The 16413-nt window shown below is 43.4% G+C and overlaps 1 protein-coding gene across 1 annotated transcript in view; it reads left to right on the top strand.

Annotated features, from left to right (window-relative positions):
- LOC138287530 (protein mono-ADP-ribosyltransferase PARP12-like) overlaps nucleotides 1-16413 on the top strand; it is a 267415-nt gene that overhangs the window by 6806 nt on the left and 244196 nt on the right. Inside the window, exon 2 of the mRNA XM_069228004.1 lies at nucleotides 8433-8568. Within this exon, the coding sequence (XP_069084105.1) occupies nucleotides 8433-8568 (136 nt within the window). The remainder of the gene's footprint in view (nucleotides 1-8432; nucleotides 8569-16413) is intronic.

The raw sequence follows: 16413 nt of genomic DNA, 5'->3' as shown, positions 1-16413 counted from the left end.
TGAGATTGCTACAACAAACACATGCCCCGAATCCTGGCAGTACTCCATAATGGAACCTTTGTATAAGAAGGGGCTCAAAAACAACCCCAAACCCTACAGACAAATCAATCTGATAGACATTGATCGTACAAGTTTCCACAGATGATTGGGTTCAAAATGGAAAAATACTAACCCCAATCCAGGGAGGATTCAGAGAAGGCCTGTCAATGGTTGATCAAATATTCACCTTTCTTCATGTCATCTACAAGTACAGCACAGCACAGCAAAAAAATGCACCTTATGTAGCCTATCTGAATTTTATGACTGCGTTACGGACAAAGCTGAACGAAATTGGCTTAGACCCTGCAGTATTTTCCTGATAGAAATGCTGTACTCAGATGCATTAACCCAGTCAAGCTAAACCAAAAAGGCCACCTCAGCAATAAATTTGCAACCATGACTGGAGTGAAACAGGGATGTTTGCTTTCACTCTTATTATTCTCACTATATATATATATATATATATATATATATATATATATATATATGATCTTTGAAGTGAAAATTTGAAGACAAGCATAGATGTTCCTGCATTCAAAGGCTTCCAAATCCTGCCCTTCTTTGGGCTGATGATTCAAACTATCCTAATCTCATGAACCCCAAAGTAGTAGGTAAATACAGTCAAGGCAATGGGCTAAAGATAAATACAAGGAAAACAAAAAAAGATTTCTCAGAAATAATAGAAAATCCTGTAATGTGTTCACAATTAGCAACAAAGAACTGGAAAAGCTTTTACATACCTGGGATTGTTGATCGCTAACAACCTCAAGCGGAACACATGCCCAAACAATTATGAAAAAATCAGAACCTTCTCTAAATGCTATCCGCATAATCTCACACACTCACGGCAAAGGCTGAATGTGGCAGGAGAAAATCTAGTTGACAAAGCAATCTCAATCAAAAATCACACTTTGTCCCCTGTTGGTACATAGAAGCTAAAAGGCTAGGACTAGTTCCAGCCCCAGATAATCCTGCCTTTAAAATGTCGTCAACAAAACAGATGAACAAGACCATCAACAAACAGTTAACAAAACCATAAATGATAAGGAAACTGAAAGACCTTGAGAAATTTCACCCAACAGGCCAGTGAGGACTTTTGATCCCTCTCTGACTGTCCGGCCATACCTAACAAACATAGCAAACTGCAGAGAAAGACTTCCTGTGTTAGCAGAGAGTGGCATTCTGCCACTTGATTTGATTCATGAAGAAAAAAAAGCAAGAACCTTCTGACATCTGCTCCTGCATCAAACTGAAGGTCTGACCCACTTCTTGCTGACCTGTCAGCGCTATACTAGTATCAGACGGTGTACCTTTGAAAGCTGACTCAACCTGGAGCAATTGGGCAAGAGAAGAACGTACTTTGTTTTTGCTTAGCAATATCACAGAAGAAATAACAAAATGGACAAGATTTCTTGTGAGAAGGTGTAATCAAAGAGAAACAACTCGAAACATTGTTCTTGATAAAACACAGGAAAAAGCTTTTGTGGCACCAGCATAGATGTCTGTATGCTTCAGGATGAGTAATTATGTAAACAGTGACCACTTTTTGTACACATTTTGATATCTTACAGTTCGAGAATATCAGTCTATTCCTTTTGATTGAGAAAAACTGATATTATGCATGATCACTCCATGTTTACTGTTCTCTTTTGTTTTTATCTACTTATTTATTTTTGAATATTTCCATTATGTATTTTATTGTGCAAAAGTCAGTTCTTGATGCCGAAAACACCTGTTAAATAAAGTCAAATTCGAACTCCCCTCACACATAGTCCCTTCTCTCTGTCAATATTCCTGTCCCAATAAAACCTTTGTTACTTGCCCCTGTGACACACCACTGCTTTCTTACACGCTTTTTCTACAGTCTTTCACTTTTCTCCCCGTCTCTCCCACAGGCGTACACAAGCCAGAGAAAGCTGTGTTTCTTACACCGGCTGTCACAAGTGCAGATCCCGAATGTTCATTTTCAGACTTACATGGTGAAAACAAAGCTATGTTCCTCAATTAGGAAATATCATCCTAGATGCCCGGATGATGTTTTGAACAGAAAGTTCTGTGCAGGACAGTAGACTTAAGACAATGCAGTGATAATTTCAAGATAGGACATGAACATTTAGGTTTTAGAAAAAAAATCAGTGTAGATGGCTTACGGCCATGTACAAAATGCCTGACTTTGTGTCGGTTTTTTATGCATTGAGCAGTACTTGTTTCCCATTAGCCCTGTCATCTCCTAAGTAACTATATAAATTGGCAAATTTGTACCATCTTTTTTGGAAAATGTTGGAATGCATGCAACTGGGCACCATGTGATCCCGGATATGATGTTGCACCTGGCGAAATTGCTGAGAGCTGCCACTAGATAACTATGCCCCTTCACCTACCTACTCTAACAATGCAAGCTGCATTGTAAGCAGAACTTTGATGATGGTGCTGTCTTGTTTTAACTAAGTGAAGTGCTTTGGTATTGACAAAGGTGTGCCTTCTGTGCTGCACTTACTTACCTCAGAAACATCCCAGGGAGTGGCGTGGAGGCCTTGTAAGGAGGATGGCGCTGTGCGATCACACACTCAGCATCCTCAATGCTTTCCCTGTTTCTTGTTGCTGTGTTGGCTGGAGATGTTGGTTCTGCGGGGAACTTCTCACCTTGAGACAGTCATCTCTTGAGTGTGAGGAGGGCTTGGCAGGTTCTGCTTTGTGCGTCCATCGGCCATGGAGGGATGAGTTTGCTGGGACTTCTGCTACTGTCTCTGCTTTACGCCCTTCAGATGACTTTGACTTGTGAGTTGTTTTCCTTTGATGTGGCACTACTGGGAGGTGGTTGTGCTACTCATAGCTTTGGAGAGAGTGAGCTGGTGCACAAGAATATGTTGCATGGGCTGGCTGCGTGCTGAGAGCTGGGGAGGAGGTGCTTCAAGTCTAATGCAATATGGGTGGGATATTTGCAGTACGCCTGCTCCTTTGAAGGTGATGCTGGACTTCATGTTTCACCTAGATGCTATGGTGATATGCCTGCATTTGGCACTCCTGATTCAGTTCTCAGTAGCGCCTTCTGTCTCTCTAATGGGCCAAGCTTTTGACTGGAGAAGGCTTAGTGGTCCTCCTAGGGGCCTGTCCTTTGGCCTCCCTATAAGGCGCTATTGCACTCCCTCTTCCTTTTGCATGTTTTGGGTTATTTAGGGTTGATCTAGTGGCATAGAACGTTGCCTGGATACAGTGGAGGAACTATTGCTTATCTAATTTTCATGACTGCCGCATGCCTGGGGCGAGGATAAGCAGAACTAAGAGTAATGAAGTTTACCTTAAAAAACTGACATTTCCAACTAGCTCTGATTTTTGTAACAATGTGGGGTTGGCATCCTCTGTTACAAGCAAATTGGTAACCGTCTGTGCAGCTGATGTCAGCAGTATACTTTGATCAGATTGAACAACAACACTTTCTTAGTAGTAAGCTTGGAGTAAAATAGAATCCAAGCAGATCATTCAGGAGGCAGAGCTGGAGGTTCTGCTGACCACTATGCCTGGCCCATGCATGGAGAGGCGGTACTCTTTGTATGCGGGGTGCTTTCCAGTGAAGGAAAGGCTTGTGGTCAAAAGTGCTGCCACTGCAGCAGCGTGCTGGCAGTGAACTATAATTCCGAGTAGGCCACAAACTCTCAGTTGTTTTCAAAGAGACAGGCGCCATCTTGGAATATCGGTGTAACTTTGCTTGGAGTTCATGGGGTCCTCTGACAGGCAATCGAGCTGCAATATTGATGGAACTACGACCTCACTGCATAAATTCCACATCTCCTTTGCAGAGACCTTTTACTTCTTAAAGTATTGTTTGCAACATTGGATCACAGAGAAGTAACATGAAGTTGTGCTGATGGTAACGTATTTTGAATTATTCTCTTGAACAGTTATCTGAACAGTTAACACTGAGATTATATTTTTCTAAGAGATTACAGAGAAGTAATCTTAGGTTGTGTTATTGATTAAAACAATCTTTGAACTCTACTCGAATATTTATCTGAACTGACGAGAGTCGTATTCTACTTCAGTACTCTGAAGCAACAGGGAGGACGGTTAAAGTGGATCAGTGCATATGTTTACATATGCCACATATATGGTATTAGAGTTTTAGTAAGCATATATCATTACGTATAGTATGGAACAAGAGGATACTAACAGGTATCTTTCAAATTTTACAAAAGTCAGGTAGAAACTTTAACTCATCTTCCACAGGAGAGTGTGTACAACAACCAATACAATTGTGGTAGTTATTCAAAGCATAGGGGAAACGGGCGCCTGGTATTCATGGGCGAAAGGGGCGTTGCCTGCCACCCTCCGGTCTTGGAGAGGGAAAAACAGGGAAATAAACACAAAGAGCAGCTGAAAATAAATCACTGCCCAGAGACAGTGTGCTGAATCTCCTGGGTGAACTCTAGTGAACTTTGCAGATGTCCTGCTGTGCAAGTCCCAGTGTGCTGAATCTCCTGGGTGAACTCTAGTGAACTTTGCAGATGTCCTGCTGCGCAAGTCCCAGTGTGCTGAATCTCCTGGGTTAACTCTAGTGAAATTTGCAGATGTCCTGCTGCGCAAGTCCCAGTGTGCTGAATCTCCTGGGTGAACTCTAGTGATCTTTGCAGATGTCCTGCTGCGCAAGTCCCAGTGTGCTGAATCTCCTGGGTGAACTCTAGTGATCTTTGCAGATGTCCTGCTGCGCAAGTCCCAGTGTGCTGAATCTCCTGGGTGAACTCTAGTGATCTTTGTAGATGTCCTACTGCGCAAGTCCCAGTGTGCTGAATCTCCTGGGTGAAGTCTAGTGAACTTTGCAGATGTCCTACTGCGCAAGTCCCAGTGTGCTGAATCTCCTGGGTGAACTCTAGTGAACTTTGCAGATGTCCTACTGCGCAAGTCCCTGCAGGTGGAATTCTTCCACCTGCAGGCACAAGCTACAGTAGTGCCATCATAGGAGAGGGAGAATGGCGGCTTTGCAATGCAATTGGTCTGGTTGCTTTCGGGGTGCAAAAAGAGTGGCCCTGGTAGGAGTTAGCAAAGCTCCATTCACTTTAGTGGCTGGGGTGGGAAAGGCTGATAAGGACAAGGATTGGGTGATTGGGTGCAGGGGGCTGCTCTCCTGGCAGTAACACTGTTTAGTACTGCATTTGGTTTCACTTTGAAAAAAACATTATGGATCTGAGAATGACAGAGTGCTCCTTATCTCGACTGTAGAGGCCCAAACGAGAGAAGTAACCCACTGCAGACAACTGTTGCACTGATGGACTTAGAGGTAAGTGTGCAGCTAAGCTTCTGCCTGCATCAGACCAACACCTTTAGCAGCTACAGTGGGATGTGGCTCTTGATGGGCCTCTTCTGTCTCCAGCTCGTTAGACAAAGCAGACAAAGGCTCATAATTAACTTGGGAGGGTGAGTGAGTGAAAGGAAGGATGGGTGGATGGATGGATGAGGGATGGATGAAATGGTGGATGGATAGATGCATGGATGAATAAGCGAAAGCATAAATGTAAGAATTAAATAGTGAAAGGCAGGGTTGGTGTATGAGTGATAGGGAGGGTGGATGGAAAGGATGGTTGATGGATGATGAGAGAAAGGATGAATTGATGGCTGGATGAATTGATAGCTAGATGGATGAGTGAGTGAAAGGATGGATGGCTGAGTGAAAGGATAAATGGAGGGGTATATGAATGGATGGATGGATGGGACAAAAGGTGGATGGATGGGTGTAAGGATGAATGGCTGAGTGAAAGGGTGGATAGATGAATGAGTCAAAGGAAGTATGATGGGTGGATGGAGTGAAGGAGTGGATAGATGGAGTGAAAGGGTGGATGGATGAGTGAAACTATGGATAGATGATTTAATGGATGATTGAATAGATGGATAAAAGGGGGGTGCATAAGTGAAAGGATGGATTATTGAGTGGATGAATTGGTTTGATGGACAGGTGTCCCTGGACCAGTGGTGACTCTCCTTTATGGGTTTCACAGCAACACTACACCCTCCTTGTTTTGTGGTCCATTTTTATTGCAAGAGTAAATAATTAGTCACTCTTGATATAATAAAAATAAAATGCAGACCTGCTTCAGGTCCAGCAACAAAATGAGGCAGCTAGTGACACTGATTGCTAACACAGGTGCATGAAGGTGCCTGCACCAGCCATCAGAGATACTGCTCAAAGCTGGTGAAATCCCAGCACAGTGAACATGTCTGTGTGACTACATGTGTGAGTTAAATTGAGGGAGAGTCAGTGAAGGAGTGAGTCACGGTGAGTGAGAATTAGTGACAGTAAGGACCAGTGGCGGCCCTTCCCTTTGGGCGGAGGAGCGTTGCCCCCTCAGCCAGCAGCAGCAGCTGCAAAACCTTTTAAAGAAAACGATAAACTATGTTTATTATCATTTTCTTTAAAAGGGGCGGGCCATGGGGGTGACGTGCACTGAGGAGGAGTGCTCAGCGCTCCCCCTCCACAGCGCATGTGTGTTTGCTGGCCGTCTCGGGCCGACTAAACACACATGTGCTGTCGGCTCTCTCCAGCCCAGCAACACAGTTGCTGGGCTGGAGAGAGCCTGCACAGGCTCCCAGTCTGCCTGGGAGCGCCCTGGCTGGGCTCTCCCAGACAATTCTGACGCTGCACTTTTTTTCTTTTTTTATTAAATTGAATGTTTATTCCCTCCCGCCCCCACCTCCCTCACCTCCCCGCCTTGCCCCTTCCGCGGCCCGCGAGACGCTACTGGTAAGGACCAGTATGTGTGAGAATGAATGTGAGCGAGTCAGAGAGAATGACAGTGAGTGTAACTGAGTGATACTGTGTGTGAGACTGAGTCACAGTAAGACTAATTCAGAATGAGTGAGAATGAGTGGGACTGAGTGAGACAGAGTGGGCTAGAGTAAAATGAGTGAGACCAAGTGAGAATGAGTGAGTCAGAGTGAGACAGCAAACTTAGTGTAAGAAAAGTGTCAGATAACCCTTCAAGAAAAAGCTCTTTGGAATTCGAGCCAAGGATTACGTCCCGCCACATGTATAATTGAAATACTTATTGTTTCTATGTTTAGTTTTGAGATATTCCCCATTCTTTATCGAAGTACAAGTGAGTGGTTCCACAGAGTTCAGGTGTATCAATTCACAATTGCAGATGAGTCTAGTTCTCTGAACTGCAAGGCTCTTACAGTATCTCTTTGCCTCACAAGAATTTAAGTCCCATAGATCTTATTGACCAGCCGAGTGACGAGGCAGAAGAGGGAGAGTCCTGGGTCTCTGTTTTCTCTCTTCTAATAACCCTTTTACCCACTTCTACTGCTGGGCCTCATATTTCCATGTATGTGGTCATTGGTGGAGGTGGTGAGACAAGCAAAAGCATTACTCCCTTTGGATTTAGCACACAAGGTTAAAGCAGCCTGGCGAGCTTCTGGCTCTGAGATCACTCCGGCCGATGCAGTACTTGAGTTGTAAACTCCACACCATCAAACTTGCTGTGAGCGCGCATGCGTCGTGCGGCGCCATCTCTTACACAAGATTAAAAGAAGATACTAATGTACAGGCACAGGTGTTCATGAATACACAATTCCATATTGTGCACTTAAACCGTGCTGATTCATGGCATGGCTCCGGTGACTATGCTGATTGTGTATCAGTCATACTGGAGAGTATCATCTCATGATGAGATGGCTGGAGTTCTGACCAGGAGATACTTCGGACATTATGACCGATTCCGCTCCAGTGCGGGTCACATGGCAGTGGGTAGGAGAAGGGGACATCAGGGCAGGCTCCATCAATGAAGGGGGTGCTGGTGCTTCTTGGTGGTGTTGGATGGGGCCTGGGCTGTGCCTCGGTGTGCAGCCACGAACCCTTCCTCCCTGCGGTTTTACATTCTGTGGATTCTCACCTTGCAACGTTTGGCCGGTGGTTTTCAGCCAGGAATTGCAGATGCGGGAGCATCAGCCAACCCGTAGCCTTTTAGAGTGGGGTTCCCCTGAGATTCTGCTGTGCTAGAGTCATCAGAAGTGTGTACCTGAGATGATCAGTTAAGTTAGTAGTTGAAAAACGCATCCACACAGTTCCACCGACCAGATGCCACTTATAACGGAAGCCAGAAGTGAGTAAGTAAATCCTGAAGGTGGCGCTGTTTCCTTTACAAAAACAGTGCTTGTTGTGAAAGACATACATAATTACAATACATGCATCCTTTTAGTGGAAGTAGGATATGTGATTCAATAAAGAAAAGTCGAAATTACATTTTGTGCCTATGAATCTTGGAGCAGCAATCTCAAGGTTCCCAGCTGTTAGTGACATGCCCGATCCACACAGCACTCTGTGTCTCCCATGCTTGTGGTGCTGGGCTGGGTGGCTGGGATAGTGATGCTTTTGTGACTGTTTCCTTCTGCTTGTTTCCTTTCAGTAACACTTGCGCCTTTTCACATGACATCCACTCTGATTCCAACAAGGCCGTGCTGAAGGCCCACACGATTAGCAACCTTGACAAAAAGGACCTCCAAGTTCTGCTGTTGCTGAACGACCCTTCCCTCCTGCCTGAGGTGAGATGTGCCCAGAAAAAAGCTAAGTATGTTACTAAACACTGCACACTGGTGCGTACATCCATGGTACTGTGTACAACTTGATTCTAACTGAACTTGGCTTAGGGAATTCACTATTGCACATCCCATGCCAATGAATTCAACGTGCAACATTCTTCGGTTCTCCCTTCGACCTTACAGGTCATGTTACTCTTGAGTACACTTATTTAGGGATTTGTGATGCGAGGAAGTTCACTAATGACTGAGGTGGACTTAGCGAAACCTTTCCATGTGTATTTTCTTCACAGACTAGTGCATTTCATTTTGGACGTGGTCATACTGCGAGGCTGCCATCTTGGTGAGGGTATGAACGTACCAATTCTGTCAGCAGCAGTGACCTGAGCCCTTGCAGACCTATGGCTGTGAGGTCACTAGGGAATGCTGATGGAGATGTAATTGTTTTGAACCTGGAGTTACTGATGAAATCTGAGGAAGGAATGAGAGGTGGACTCAGGAATCCAGCCCCTAAAAATGCCTTCTGCCGCAGTTTGTTAATGTTAAAAAGGTTACTGAGGTTCTTCACACACTTCTCATATGAAGGACCCAGGCTTCCGGTATAAGAGCTTCTCCCTTACCTTGCCCGTGCAGTGGTCAGGCATGGGCTCCTCCATAGCTTTCTGCTGCTGCTGCCTTCCATTGCTTCAGCGGTTCTTCTGTAGGGCGCAGTGGCGTCCTTAGCAGGAGCCATTTTGTTTTTTCCAAGCACACTACGGCTCAACTGACCCACTCTAGGGTTTTTGGTCCGATTTCTCTCTGCATGCTGGTATGTCAGTAATGCTGAACGCAGGGAGGTTTTTATAGTACCAAGGCATTGTCCACATTAAGCTATTTCTTTTAATATGTTTGGATCTGTGAACAAATCCTGAAATTCATAGAACATTTATATGTTCACTGAAGGTCATTTTTACTGTGTTCCATTATTCATTTATTCCCCATCCAAGAATGCTGAACCGCTCCCTGAATTGCATCACATCCTGTTTTGGTCTCCAAAGGGTTGTGTGTGTGTGTTTTGAGTACAGTTGGATTGCAATTGTGCTTGTTTGATTGCTTGCTCACTAGGTTTGTGGATTCTCCACCTTTCTCCATTTCCTACTTTGTTAGTCCTTGCCTTTCTTCCTGCGGCTTGGCCTATAGTTGGAAGGCTTTGCTTGTCTCTAGTTCTTTCCTTTCTGCTGGATATTATATTCTGGAACAACACTAGACTTCCAGTCACATCATGGTTTGTCTCCAGAGATTGTAGCCCTTTTCTACTGATCAAAAAGATACTTCATCTGGCATCCAAGAAGACCTGCCCTTCACATCTGGACTCGTGGCCCAAGCTGCAAGATCTAAACTGTATGCAAAGTGGCATCAGTCACCAGCAGCATTTTTCTGTGAACATCAAAATGAACCAGCGTAGGCATTTTTCAACAGTAGGGAAAGTGTTGGACTTTGGAGGAGATTTACTATTTCCACACCAGTCTATACAACAGCAGGGAAAGCATTGGACTTCGAAGGAGTAAGATTTAGTATCCCACCCCAGTCTGTGCAACAGCAGGGAAAGCTTTGGGCTGAGGAGGGATTCAATTTACTATTCCCACTCCGGTCTGTGCAATATTATGGAAAACTTTGAACTTCAGAGGGGAAAATTTACTATTCCCATTCCAGTCTGTACAGCAATAGTGGAAAATTGGACTTTGAAGGGGCTAAATGTACTATTCCCACTCTAGTCTGTGCAACAGTAGGAGAAGTAATTCACTTAAAAAACATAATATTTGAATAACCCTATACGTTCTCAACAAATATAAACATCTTAATAAAATATTATTAATTAACCAAACCAAAATGTATATACATAAAAAGAAAACAATTCACATGAACATTATACAATGTAATAATTATCAGTTTAAAAAAGGTTATATATTTACTACTTAATTAACATCCCATTCTGTACCCCTACAAACTTAGCAGCCAACATTTAAAATATAACTAAAATGAATAAGTATAATGCAATCAAAATTATTAATAATCAATTAAATATGTACTAATAAATTAATAATTAATTGTCAATAATTATTACTTAAATAACTTCCCACCTTATGCCCCATTTAACCCAGCAGACCGCACCTAATATATAACTTAAAAACATTTAATTACTACACTAGTTACATATATAATATTCAATTGAATAATGAATAATACATTAATTCATTTCTAATTCATTATTACTTAATATACTCCCCACACTATACCCCTTCAAACCCAGCAGCCTGCACCTAATTTATAACTTTAAAAGTATACTTAATAAACAATTTTCATAACTAATAATCAATTAAATAATGAATAATAGATTCATAATTAATTGCTATTATTGCCTAATTAACTTCTCACCATGTAGCCCTACAAACCCAGCAACCCACCTCTAAAATATAACAAAAAAACCTAAATATAACACAAATTAAATAAGAAACAATAAATTAAATTAACCATAAATGAAGAATGTATGTCGGAACAACGCATGCTGCAACCACGCGTGCCTGAACAACGCGGTTGGAAGAACGACCGCATTGTTACCACTAATGCCTTTAACAAGAATGCCTTAACAATGATTTTTTGTTGTAAAGGCATTCCTGGTAAAGGCATTCGTGGAATAGCATGCATGGTTCCAGCATGCGAACCCCTGGCCCCCCACTCCTGCCTCTAAAAATTACCGCAACCCCCCCACCCTCCCCTAAAACACAAAACCACCCCAACCCCACACCCCTGCCCATAAAACTACCACGACCCCACCTCCAAAACTTAAAACCACCCCAATCCCCCACCCTCGTCCCTAAAATTACCACAACTCCCCACCCCGACCCTAAAACCACCCCAACTCCCCACCCCACCCATAAAAGCTAATCTATCCCAACCCCCCACCCCGCCCCTAAAACTACTGCAACCCCCCACCCGACCCATAAAACCATCCCAACCCCCCACCCTGCCCCTAAAATTACCGCAACCCCCCACCCGGCCCCTAAAACCTAAACTACTGCAACCCCCAACCCTGCCCCCAGCACTAATACCACCCCAAACCCCGCCCTAAACTACCCCAACCCCCACCCCACCCCTAAAACTACGGCAACCCCCCACCCCTGCCCCTAAAACCTAAAATTACCCCAACCACCGACCCCCACCACTAAAATTACCATGACCCCTCACCCACGCCCCTAAAGCCTAAGCTACTCCAACCCACCACCCCACCCCTAAAACTACTGCGCCCCCAACCCTCCCTTTAAGCGTAAAATTACCCTAACCCCCCCACCCCTAAAACTACTGCCCCCCACTCCGCCCCTTAAGCCGAAAATTACCCTAACCCCCACCCCTAAAATTACTGCAACCCCCCACCCCACCCCTAAAACCTCCCAAACCCCACCTCTGAAATTACTGCAACCCCACCACCCGCCCCTAAAACCACCCCAACCCCCCACCCCGCCTCAAAACCATCCCAACCCTGCCCCTAAAATTACCGTGACCCCCCACCCCGCCACCTAAAACCACCCCAACCCTGCCCCATAAACCTAAACTACCCCAACCCCCACCCTGCCCCAAAAACCTAAAAGTACCCCAACCCCCACCCCTAAAATTACCGTGACCCCCACCTCGCCCCTAAGACCTAAAACCACCCCAACCCCCACCCCTAAAACCTAAACTACCCCAACCCCCCACCCTGCCCCTAAAATTACCACGACCCCCACACCCCACCCCTAAAACATAAAATTACCCCAACCCCCACCCCACCCCTAAAATTACTGAGACCCCCACCCGCCCTTAAAACCTAAAATTACCCCAACACCCCACCCCGCCCCTAAAATTACCGCGACCCTCCACCACCGCCCCTAAAACACAAACTACCCTAACCCCCACCCCGCCCTTAAAAACTAAAACTACCCATGGCCCTAAAACTAGCTCCCAACATTACCCCAGCCCCGTTTACCTGACCGCGTTCTCTCCGATCCGAAGTCTGTTTACCTCTGCCTTAACCACGCATGTTCGTTGTTCCGGACATGTGTGGTTAAGGCAGAGGAAAACAGGGTCATTGTTCACGAAAGTGTTGTTCCACTTTCGTAGATAACGACCCTCGTTGTTAAGGAGTCGTGGTTTAGGCTGCTTTTCATAAATTAATAATCAATTGTTAATCTAGTATACTAAAGTTACCTTCCAAATTATACCCTTCCAAACCTAGCAACCTGCAACGACACTATAAATTACTAATAGCAATTACATTACAAATTATAAATCACTTAAAATTACAAACTATATTTAAAAATATTCTTAATTAAACAAATAATAATAACACATAAGCTTAATATATCAACTAAAACACATAAAGATAATTAAAAAATAATATTTGTTGCAACTATCAAAAATGATATTAACAGCAACAGTATTTGTGAAAGCAATATTACGTGCCTAAAACATCAAAAGTCTTGACAATTATATTTCTGCATCACATTATTTTTCTATCACAATATTATTTTTCCAATTTTTCTGTAACTCGATTTTTCTAAATCAATATTTTGTTGTAACACTGTGTATCACACTAAACATATGTACATCTCCCAAAATTGCTAAACTCATCAGAAGTATTGCACATTGGTTGTCTGTCAATCCATATGTTCTGGCTCAAATCCCTAATGTCTACACAAATTCTAATATTTTGGCCATAATACTAGGGCACCAAAACCACTGGTGCAAGCCACTTGTAAGCCTCAGTTTGTTCAATCACCCCCCAACTTATTCAACCTAGGCAGCTCTTCTCTCTGGGGATCTAACATCTAATTCATTACTTTACGTACTACCGGTCTCACTCTTTTTTTTCGACACTATAACTCTATATTCTGTTTAAATCCACCAAGTTAAAACAAGTTTTTTTCAAAACACCTAAGGAAATTAATAATCTGGACCTTCAGAGTCACTCAATCACAAAATCAACATTAATCATTGGACTTTAATGTGGTTTGACCTTAGAATGTTTAGTGCATCAAAGATTCAACCAAACATCCAAACTCACATGTTCTTTCCATGCTACTCAAACATGCTGTATGATTCTCTACTTTATCAGTATTTCCTTGTTTTTTTAAACCAATTTTAATCTTAGCATCACAGAGACATATGATAGATATACACATCAGCGTTTCAGCTCTTGTCAGTACAGCACTGATTTATGACCCAATATGTCCCACTAACATCCTTACAGACATGTCAATCACATCATGAGACTCTTCATCACCATTTCCTACTGTTAGTTCCTCAAGTCTCTAAAAGATATTCGTCCCTTTGATACTTAGATTATGTACATGTACACCCTATTTTCTCACAAGCTAGAATTTCTCTCACCTATGGCAATCAAGTATGAATCAAATACATTTTTCCATTGTTTCTACCACATTAGTGGTTCACCAGCTTTAGAAAGGAGCAGTGTTGGCTGCGACATACTGGCATCAGTCATGAGTACTTCCGTAAAGTTAACATAATAAGTTAAAAAAATAACAGAGTTATTTTATATAATGAACTAACACAATCTAAGTAAACATTCCCACAGAAATGTAGTGCTTTTTCACCTAAACCAAATAGCTGCTGATGCACGAGTAGGACCCAGTGCAGCGTGATGCATCATGCATTCTCTTGATACTCATGAATATGAGTGTTCTTTGTCTACATTACAGTAAACAATTGGTGCAAAGGCATCACTGATCCAATGTACCATTGTGTTCATGGGCAACTTAGAGCTGTTTCACAAGATTTGCACAATCTTTACTGTGGACACTGGAAATGTAAAAATACCAACCTGAGACACAGGCTGATTGTGTTGGGTTGTCACCATCTGTTGTGTTTTGTCCTCTCTTCACTGGAAGTAAAGAGGTCCAGAGCACAGATAGGCGGCAGATACTTATTTTGCATTTAGAAACAGACCACAAAGGACCAGGCATCTGAACAGTTTCCTTCAACCGATTGATGTACATTCTAGTTCTTTGCCTGTCCCCATTTCACACGACATCCCCACAGTCTATGCCATCTACAGCATAGTCATAACCATAATACTAATTGAATGACCCTCTCTGCACAGTACTGCCTTTTAAAAAGCCTTTCGCTACTCGATGCAACTGTGGTTCTTGAAAACTTTTCTTCAAAGGTCCATAATTGCACCACTTCTATTTAAAGTGTAACTCTACCTCTTTCTGTACATGATGAAATCCTTCAACCTTACTTCCTGCAACCACACAGATGACACCCAGATCATTCTCAAACTGGAAAATTGCTTTAACCATGAATCCTGTTATCTTTCCCCCCGCCTCCGAGCAGTGGAAGAACGGAGGATGCTGTAGCTGAACTCTTCTGAAACTGAAATCTGCACATGGTCACTGAGCCAGCCTACTGCACTCTGGTCCTCCCTGAGCTAGGGCCTCTGCTGCTATGGACATGAGGAATCTGGACGTGATTATGGACCCTGCAGGTTATTGAGATCCCCAAATCCCCCCTTTTTCACCATGAGAACCCAGCATTGTATTTGTACACACCATAATATCTCCAAAGGGTTGAGGTAACAATATCTTTGGCTTTCTCTTGACTAGATTGTGAAAACATAGTACACCTAGGGGCACCCGTCTTTGTACTCCGCCAAATCCAGCAGATCCAGAATAAGGCCAACAGACAGGATCTTCACCTCAGCATTTGTGAACATATCATACCAGCAAGCGCTTCACTGGCTACCAGTGGCAAGACATATCTTCTAGGCACTCTGCCGTCTTGTTGCAGGAAGATTGCTTCTTCCAACTTCTCACCTCCCACCCAGGAAGTAGTATTTAATCTAGTCTACACTAGCCCTTCTTCTGGCGTTGCCCTGAATAAGAAAGCCCCTGTTGCAGAGACCTTCTTTGCAAGACAGCCAACCAAACTCTGGAAGTCCATAAAAAATATGAAACCAGCACAACCACCTTAAATCAGAAGACACCTCATCTTGCCATTCAACCAGCATTACCTCCTCAAAATAGACAAGCCTTGTCAGACAACCAGGAACAATATAGCCATGGAGTGCACAGAGGAATATTGTAGAGTGACTAAGATGGCTCTGTCTACCCTACACTTTCCTGCATCACTAACAATCCTAAATACAATGCAGGCTGCAAAGCGGCACAACTGGATCACATCTACAACCATCATGCACAACACCCAACGCTTCCCATATGGGTCACACTGTGACCAAGCACTCCCGCAACCATATACATCTGCGAGGGAAGCTTCTTACCCGATCGCCCGTCCAATACTTCAGGAGTGATTACACAAGAAATAGGAAGCACTATACATATGTTACTTAACAATACACAGACACATTTTAATTCATGATTGTATTCAAAACTTCTGAAAAAGCCACTGTTAGCTTTATTCGGAGTTGGTCGACATTACTACACCCGGTAAGTACTGATATCACCAAGCATGACGTATACCAGCTGCATTATTATATGCTTCCGAGCTCCACATCTCAGAACAGGGGATAGCAGTGCAATATCGCATGTGTTATCCCATTCCTAACTGTAACATACAGAATGTACCGAACGTTCCCTGCCTAAATTCCGCCATGTTTTTTTTACCTGCCAGAGCTTGTGCAAGAAAAAAGGGTGCAATTACCACGCCAGTTGTAATCCTGATTCTGGTGCAAGTTCCCGTTTCCACAAATTTAAGATAGGATCAAATGCTTAATTTGAGCCGGTGGTTTTCAGTGTGGGGCACCTGAACTTATTTTTGAGGGTCAGCACATATTTTTCTAACTCAAGCATTTACCGCGAG

The sequence above is a fragment of the Pleurodeles waltl genome, chromosome 4_1 (assembly GCF_031143425.1).
Source record: "Pleurodeles waltl isolate 20211129_DDA chromosome 4_1, aPleWal1.hap1.20221129, whole genome shotgun sequence".
NCBI classification, from domain to species: Eukaryota; Metazoa; Chordata; class Amphibia; order Caudata; family Salamandridae; genus Pleurodeles; species Pleurodeles waltl.
Note: the sequence above shows the minus strand (reverse complement) of the source record. Positions and strands in the feature narration are given on the sequence as shown.